The sequence below is a fragment of the Mus pahari genome, unplaced genomic scaffold (assembly GCF_900095145.1).
Source record: "Mus pahari unplaced genomic scaffold, PAHARI_EIJ_v1.1 scaffold_4578_1, whole genome shotgun sequence".
Lineage (NCBI taxonomy): Eukaryota > Metazoa > Chordata > Mammalia > Rodentia > Muridae > Mus > Mus pahari.
The window spans coordinates 9,033-18,597 of record NW_018391695.1 but is presented as its reverse complement, the minus strand read 5'-3'; the positions used below and the strand labels follow the sequence as shown (position 1 = coordinate 18,597).

At 37.1% G+C, this 9,565-nt stretch overlaps 1 protein-coding gene across 1 annotated transcript in view; it reads left to right on the top strand.

Annotated features, from left to right (window-relative positions):
• The window catches only part of LOC110314652 (interferon-inducible protein AIM2-like), a 21,437-nt gene that overhangs the window by 6,825 nt on the left and 5,047 nt on the right, over positions 1-9,565 (top strand). The window contains exons 2-3 of the mRNA XM_021188907.1: positions 1,308-1,721; positions 4,160-4,277. Coding sequence (XP_021044566.1) covers positions 1,308-1,721; positions 4,160-4,277 — 532 coding nt within the window. The remainder of the gene's footprint in view (positions 1-1,307; positions 1,722-4,159; positions 4,278-9,565) is intronic.

Sequence of the window (9,565 nt, the reverse complement as noted above, 5' to 3'; positions counted from 1 at the left end):
TTTAAGATTGAGAATTGACAAATGGGACCTCATAAAATTGCAAAGCTTCTGTAAGGCAAAAGACACTGTCAATAAGACAAAAAGGCCACCAACAGATTTGGAAAGGATATCTACCAATCCTAAATCAGATAGGGGAATAATATCAATTATATATAAAGAACTCAAGAATTCTATGAATGTTTTGCCTGATGGATGTCTGTGCAACACATGCATGCAATTTCTCCAGAGGGCAGAAAATGACATAGTATTCAACCTAGAGCCAGAGTAAAGGGATTGTTAGCTGCCCTCTGGGTCCTCTGTATGATAGAAAAATGTTCTTAATGGAGGAGGCTTCTGTCTAGTCCCTACTATACCACCAACAGATTGGGAAAATATCTTTACCAATCCAAAATCAGATAGGAGACTAATATCTAATGTATATTAAGAACTCAAGAAGCTGGACTCCAGAAAATGGGATACAGAACTATACAAAGAATTCTCAACTGAGGAAAACCGAATAGCTGAGAAGTACCTGAAAAATGCTCAAAATCCTTAGTCATCAGGGAAATGAAAATCAAAACAACCCTGAGATTCTCACACCAGAATGGCTAAAATTAAAAATTCAGGTGACAGCAGACGTTGGCAAGGATGTGAAGAAAGAGGAACACTCCTCCATTGCTGGTGGGATTGCAAGCTGGTACAATCACTCTGGATATCAATCTGGCGGTTCCTCAGAAAAGTAGACAGTACTACAGGAAGTCCCAGCAATACCTCTCCTGGGCATATATGTAATCTTACGAAGGTAGAGTTGATTCTAATTTTTAATCTCCTTTTAATTCATCGGTAGGATCATCCCGAGATCTCTTCCTTCCCTCACGGTGAATGATCTGTATTTCTATTGTGCACAGGAATATTCCTGGGAATGTGCAGGAGCTCTGCGCACATCGCTGAGCTTCCTCACTCTGATACAAGAGTCAATTAAATGCTCAGTGTTGGAGGGAAAATATGCTATAGTAGAATCAGAAGAAGACAGGGTCAGATTCCGCCCCTTGCAATGATTTAGGTTTCTGACACACTCCTTTCATAGCACAGAAGGATTCTGATTTAGGAATTTTGTCTCCAGAAGCAGTAAAGCTGCCCTATCTGAATACAGAACACAAATATTCCTTTGATGTTTTTTCAATCTAGATAATTTCAAGCCTCCAATCTCTTCCTAACATCTGCATTTTCCCTTCAATTCAGCTTCTTTCTTCCTGTGGTTTTACTATGAATGAAGGCTGCCTGGGTAAGTGTGGACCCTAGTTAACATCTTTTCTCTCTTGTCACAGCCTCAGAANAANCAGATGGTGGCAGAACAGGAAGCCATCAGAGAAGANTTACAGAAAGATCCACTTGTAGTCATGGTGCTGAAAGCTATACATCCCTTTGAGTGTGAGACCCAGGAAGGAAGACAAGAGATATTTCATGCAACAGTGGCCACAGACACAGATTTTTTCTTTGTAAAAGTTTTAAATGCACAGTTTAAAGATAAATTTATTCCAAAGANAACAATTAAAATATCAAACTACCTTTGGCACAGTAACTTCATGGAGGTCACCAGTTCCTCAGTTGTGGTNGATGTTGAATCTAACTACGAAGTCCCACATAACATTATTAAGAGAGCAGGAGAAACTCCCAAGATTAGTAAACTGAAGACTCAGCCATGTGGAACAATTGTGAATGGACTGTTTAAAGTCCAGAAGGTAAGTTCCTATACTCAATTTTATATTGATCAGTAAAAATAATGTAACATATAACACCTATTCTAAGTTTAATGGAATTTACAAATTAACTCTCAATGCTTTTTACTCTCTATAAAATCTGAAACAATTAAAATAAATTTAAAATTTGATTTTAAATGATTTTACCAGATAAAATAGCAATTTTACAAAGTTAAGGATTTGTAGGACAATAATTTGCCAAGACTTGTGTACAAAGCTCGCCAAGATGTATTTTGTATTTTTGATTGTCTTGCACTTTGAGATAGGGTCTAACTGTGTGGCTTTGTCTTGTCTGGCATACACTGAGATTCGCTGCCCCTACTACTTGAGTGCCGGGATCCAAGTGCATGTCACCACTCACAGCGAAGGAAGGATTGGTTTTGAAAGTCCGACTTGAAAATTACTTTTATTTCTTTTTCTCCTTGTAGCTGAAACATAGACACAGGCATCTTCCCCTCTGCATTGCTTTTATGCACTTAGGGACGAGCCATATTCAAAGTCACTGGTGTGTTGTGTTGTGTTGAGCACTCTGCAGAGGACAAACACTCAAAAAACAACTGAAAAATGTATCTAAACTTATTATTAATTAAATTATTAAGACTGCCCCACCTGGGGATCCATCCCATATACAACCACCAAACCCAGACACTATTGCATATGCCAGCTAGATTTTGCTGACAGGACTCTGACAGAACTCTCTCTTGTGAGGCAATGCCAGTGCCTGGCAAATACAGAAGTGGATGCTCACAGTCATCTATTTGATGGAACACAGGGCCCCTAATGAAGGAGCTAGAGAAAGTACCTAAGGAGCTAAAGGAGGGTCTGCAACACTATAGGAGAATCAACAATATAAACTAACCAGTTTCCAACACCACCATCCCCAGAACAGTGTCTCTAGTTGTATATGTAGCAGAAGATGGCCTATTCGGCCATCAATGGGAGGAGAGGCCCTTGGTCTTGCGAAGATCATATGCCCCAGTAGAGGGGAATGCCACGGCCAAGAAGCTGGAGTGAGTGGGTTGGGGAAGAGGGTGGGGGATGGGCTTTCGGGATAGCATTTGAAATGTAAATGAAGAAAATATCTAATAAAATTATTGCTTTGTCTAAAGGTTGGGATATTATTCTTTTCAACATAGACATTGAGGGTATAAGTATGGCAGGATTGCAGATGTGACAGCAGGGGCTGGTAGGAGAGATGCCTGTGGTTAATAGAGAAGAAGATTGGTGATATGTATTTTTTAATTTAAATTTTAAATTTTCATTTGGGTTGGAGGTTACAGGGTGGAGGGTGGATATGGAAGTACTTAGAAATCAGTGATATTCGGATATGTGATGTGAAATTCCCAAACACTCAATGTTTTTAAAAAGAAAGATTGTTGAAAAATAAATAAATATGATTTATTCAGGAATCAGAAAGTTAGAAAAAAGTTGTGACTGTTCTGTTTTTATTACTTATTCTATTTATAATACAATGATACTATCTCTCTCTTTCCTTTTGTCCCTCTAAACCCTCCCATGTACCATTCCTTGCTTTCTTTCAAATACATGGCCTTCTTTTTCATTAATTGTTGCTAAAAGCATATATGCATACCTATATACATATATAAATTCAACTGCTCAATCTGTACAATGTTGCTTGTATGAATATTTTCAGGGATGATCATTTGCTATTGAATTATTAATTAGTATGCTCTTTCCAGGATAGACTGTTCTTCCAATAAATTATGTTAGGTAATTGCAAAAATCACATTTTTTTAAAGATTCTAGCCAGAGACCTGAGCTTGCAGTACAAGCACATGAGAAAAACCTAAGGAAAGACAAACATCTTCAGAGAGTGAGGAGATGGAAATATTTCTACCTGGGGCAAATAGTGCATACTAGACAACCCACAAAATATAATTAAGTTAAAATGCTAACAAATTAGCTAAGATTGAGTTTAGTGGCATGAGAATGGAGATCTTCAGAGATTCTCCACCATAAGGAGAGCTTATACTCATTTTCAGGCACTTTCCTAAGTGGGCATGAGAAAGTCTGGGCACAGGCCTGGGAAAGATGAGCCACTGAGGGGAAGGCATAAAGGTCTCCCTTGAGCTCCTCATATACGATGAAATTCCTCGGGTGTTGCAGGATATTTGATCACACAGTGAACCCCCATATTGTGTTGTTTACAAGAAAAAGCTAGGCACAATTGAAGACAGAATGAGCCAGAGGATGGGAAAGAGCCAGAAGGTTAGAACATATTGCCAAAGTTAGTTTGAGGCCAAGCAGAGAAATTAAGGAGAAGCTAAAGGAAGCTGTATTGAATCAGAGTGGAGAGGAGTTTTGAGTATGGAAGCTAGAAGCTAGGTTAGTAGACAGTGGCAGTAAGTCTCCAAGATGATGATTACCTCTTGTGAATAAAAGTTACTCTTACACTCTAGGGAAAGAGAAGCAACGCTTTTACTCTTCTTCGTGGCAAAGAAACCTGTTATGGTTTCTATATGCACAGCCCAAGGTGTGGTACTATTAGAAGGTGTAGCCTTCTTGAATTAGGTGGGAGTAGGTATGTCACTGTGGGTGTAGGCTTAAAGACCCTCATCCTAGATGCCTAGATGCCAGTATTCTGCTAGCAGCCTTCAGATAAAGATATAGAACTCTCATCTCCTGCTGCATCATGCCTGTCTGGATGCTGCCAAGCTCCCACCTTGATGATAATGGACTGAAACTCTAAACCTGTAAGCAAGCCCCAATTAAAAGTTGTCCTTATAAGACTTATATTGGTCATGGTGTCTGTTCACAGCAGTAAAATCCTAACAAAGACCGGATGCTTTGAAGTAAGGGGAAGGAAAAATTTTTCTGCTTCTGCAGCAAAAGAAGGAGTAGGATGTGGGTATGGAATACTATGAATCTTCAACATGTGGTATAGTGTAGAATTTAAGATGAAACTCCTTCATACTTAGAAACGCACATGCCTCAGTGTTTGCCAAAGACAATAGATCAGATCTGTTGTCAGCTGAACTGATCAATAGAATATCCTCTAGTCACTCTACATTTTTTTCTTTTTCTTTTTTCTTTGCCTTTTTTTTTGTGGTTTTAAAGCTTTAATGTAGAAAGGCAGGGGGAAAGAGAGAAGATAGAAAGAGGAAGAACGGCCAGCCATGGCCATGTAGAGAGAGGGGGGAAGGGAGAGAGAGAGAAGGAGGGCTAGAGAGTAAGAAATTTGTTTCTTTTTATGACTATGCTGAACAACCATCAGCTAACAGCTAACCGCAGACAACGTCTAGGAGACAGTCATGTAAGTGCCTGTGCTTACTTTCCAAGTCCAGGTCACCTGATATGGCTGCAAGGAATTAAGTCAGGCCAGGTTGGAGGGACCACAGCTCAATGTCACAGCTATGTCAATTTCATTGAGAACAATCAGAATTTTTATATCTTTATCAAAAGCAGAATATGATGAAAATTGGCAGGATCAGTACAGATGTAGTTTCCAGGATACAATGATGCTTGCAAGCTATACAGGGTACAAAAAAAGTATATCTACAAACAACTGTTCTTTCCAGTTTCCATGCTTCCTTCACTACTAAGGAAACATACAAAGAAACATGAAATGCCTGAATGCTTCACTGCCTGAGGGACTGCATCAGATATAGCCATGAACTCCAATCTGAAAACCTATGCTGCATGCCACTCAAGGCATGCTAGACTAAGCCAACTTCATGGTTCCCTGAACAACCAAAACCATGCATACTGGGCTCAGGGTATAGCTTATTAGTACAATTCATACCTATCAAAATCAGGCCCCAAGATTAGCCTGCATCATTGCAAAGGATCTCTAATTCTATTGGAGTACTCAGAATAGACACGACAGTGCCTAGCATCAGATGGTCAATTTCACATTCAAAATGGAGACTGAGAATGAAGTGGAAATACTAGAAATGAGTGGGATATTTACAGTGAGGCTGAAATACCATCAGCAGGATCACCAGTAGACTTGACCTAGCAGAGAATGAAATCAGTAGAGTCAAAATTGATCTTTGTCAGCCCAGATAGGAAAACATCATTTAAATTACATTTGTATATTTATACACAGAAGTATGCATATTATAAATGTTTTAGGTAGACAGTAGTATGATTCCATAAGGCTTCAGACATACTTACTGTTATTTTACTCTGCTCTTTACACACACACACACACACACACACACACACACACACACATATATATATATATATATATATATATATAGAAATATATATATATCCCTTCTCCTTAATTAGAGCCCTTTCCATTTCCCCCATCAGATCACGTATACTCTGGTATTATCCTCTATTGCTTGCTGATACCTTAAGCCCTGCCATGGTCCTTTTTTACTTTCTGCAGTTATTCCAGGAATTGTACCTGCAAATGTCATGATTTTATTTTCCTTACAGCTGAATAGTATTCCAGAGTGTATATATTTCACATCTTTATTATCCATTCATTAGTTGAAAGGCATTTAGCTTCCTTTCATTTCCTAGGTTTTGTGAGTAGGGAAGCAAAGAACATAGCTGAGCTGGTATCTGCAGAGTTTTGCCCTTTGGATATACGTGAAGAGTAGCGTAGCTGAATCATACGCTAGATTCATTCTTAGCCTCTTGAGTATTCTCCACACTGATTTCCAGAATAGCTGGTTCAATTTGTATTCCCATTAAGAGTGAACAAGGGTTTTTTGCTCTTCTTTGTATCTCCTCTGTTGTTGGTTATTTTTGTGGGGTGGGGCTCCTTCTAATATAATTTTATTTATAGACACAGATACTTGAAATTCATATATTTTCCCTATTCCATACTGAGCAACTAAAAATTGTAAAGAAAAATACTTTTAGTTTATTGGCTATTCAAAACCTGCCATACTATATAAAAACAGGCAAGAAACCATACTTTGCCAATTTCTGATCTTAAGAAAAGGTACTAGAAATATTTATAGAATATTTAAAAGGAAAATCTATGGCAACACATCAAAATATGAGAGGGAGAAAATAAGCATGTAAGGATATTTTTGAAGTATATTCTGTGTAATTAAAGGTAGATATTAAGAGCCATATTGTGATAATTAAAATATTTTAAAGATTTGTAAATAGTACAATGACATTTTGATGATAAGAGCAAAATAGACCTATAGAGCACAAGAAAGCAATATTCCTAATGTCTACAATATACTGATTTTTCAATAAAACTATAAACACAAAAGATAATGTAAAAGGACATTTTTCTATAAATACTACTAGATCAATTAGATATCCATGTTAAAAATAATGGGCCTCATCCATAACTCACAAACTTAAACAATCTATCTCTATCTCTAACTCTATCTCTATCTAACTCTATATCTATATCTAAAATTGGCTTAGCCATAATAATCTCAAGCTTTAAAATATCCCATTGAATATGAATACTCTATAACTTGTACTTAGGCAAAAAATTCCCATCATTGACACTGAAATACATATAGTCTACATAAGCTATTTGCTGTTGAGTTTAAGCTTTATTGTATTGTGGTCACATATGATACAATAGTGATTTAAATTATTCTAAAGATGTTAAGGTTTGTTTTGTATCTCATTTTGTTGTTGTTGTTCGTGGTGGTGGTGGTGGTAGTTGTGGTGTTTGTTTTTTTATAAACAAGCTTACATGGGCTGCAGGGTAGAATGTGTCTTGTTCTGTGTTCAGGTGGAATATTCTGTAGGTCTAATTGATGAACAATACCACTTAACTCTGCTATTTCTCTACTTTTGTTTTCCCATATCCTGTCATTTGGGAAAAGCAGTATGGTGAAATCACTTGCTATTACTGAGGTGGAGTTAATCTGTTTCTTGAAGTGCAGTGGTATGCTTTTTATGAAATTGAGTGAACAAGAGTTTGGTGCATAGATGGTTGGTATTTAGTGTCTTGTTGATTAATTGCTTGCCTGATTAGAACGTGTTGCCCTTCTTTATGTCTCCTGAAATTTGTTCCTAATCGACAGAATAATGTTATAATTTTAGGCACATCATTGGATCTCCTACTGTAGTAATGAAAATCAGATTCTGTGATTAAGGTATATAATGTCTAAACTATTTTCTATAAAGAACTAAACATATGAAAATATATATATACAGGCAGTCATATAAGTATATTTTTGTACATATGTAAATAACTGTATGTCTGCATGTAAATATAAATGTATAAAGACCTGTGTATGCTATTAGTATAATATTAGACAAGGATATATATATATATATATATATATATATATATATATATATATATAAAATCATGATTTAGATATTACAGTGTACTATTATATACAATGATAAGACATAAAAAGAGAATGAAATAATTAAAAATGAAACAATATATTTTGAGTCTTGTATCTTCAGACACAATGCACAATGGTAGGACTTTAATGTTCCTTTGTCATATGTTGGTAGGAAATAAAAAGCCTTGGAATTTATACTAGTAAGCACACTCCTTCTGCCCCTCAGGGTCTCCACCCTCTTACCCCTAGTATGCCCACCCTGTTTTCTGTCTTTCTACTAAAAGCAAGCTAATTACCTTCAATATCTGTGTCAATACCTTCCAGTAACTCTAGACATATAAAAGTGAAAGCCAGGGACTGCATTGGGAGAATTACTGAGGAATCCTGGATTGTGAATAAATGAATGGACTCAGATGACCCACATCCCAGGGCTAAAAGTTCTAGCAGATTAGGGACTTCTTGAAACCATCAGAGAACCCTCATTTGGTAAAATAATCATTCACACCCTGTCCAGGGATGATCTTTGAAAAGGCATCCCCTCATCCCTTTTTTCTCAGCCAATGAAACCCTCCATGGAATATAAACCATGATAACTGCAATGGATACTGGACTCCATAATGGATCAATAGTTGGGATTGGAAAACTGCAGTGTCAAAGGCAGGAGTAGAGTAGAAGATATCATTGCACAGATGGTTAAAAGGATAGAATAGGAGGCATCTCTGCTGCAGCCACTGTGGGATGGGGATGGGGATTCAGAATATGTGACTTATGGTCCTGAGAATAATGGAGATGTGGAAGTATTTCTATGTGACTAAATAGGTCAGCATCTATATTTTATCTATGCATTATTATTAGTCTTTGGTAGTGTACAGTAAATCTCAGTGTGTGAAAAGAACGTGTATCTTGGTACCTCCTGCTCTGATTTCTTAAAGCATCCTGTTAATCACATGATGTATGTTGTAAGTTCTGTTCATGAGACTCTGTGATGAACATTATTTCACAGAAACCCGTGAGATTCAGGTATTCAGTCAATTTAAAAATATCAGAGCCAGAGTTTTAAACACATCAGACCCAAATTCTTATAATTTCTCTGTTTTGATAAATACATCAATTTTATTATTTAACTTAGGGAATAATAGTTTAAGAGTCTTTTTGAATATCTTCTTTTTGCCATGATTTTTCCCATTTACTTGATAAGCCAGAGACCTGGGGAAAACCAAATACTATTGTTCCATTAAAGAATGTAGCAACAGAATGACTCATAATGACCTTCTGCTATACCTATAGATCGGTGTTTCATTCAGTCATCACTAGAAAAGCTCCCTCTGCCAGTAGGTGGAAATTTATATGCTTATTAAAAAGATAAAGAGAGAGGGAGATATGTTTGGTGGAGGTGTAGTCAGGTATGAGGGATGGGGGTGCTTCTGCAGGTCCATGCTGAGGAATCCCTTCCCTAGGAGGGAAAAGCCACAGGATAGTATAGTATAAAATAGAGTTTATACAGGGGATAGGAAGGGGAGTTGAGAGGATAGTGGAGAGAGAGAGAGAGAGAGAGAGAGAGAGAGAGAGAGA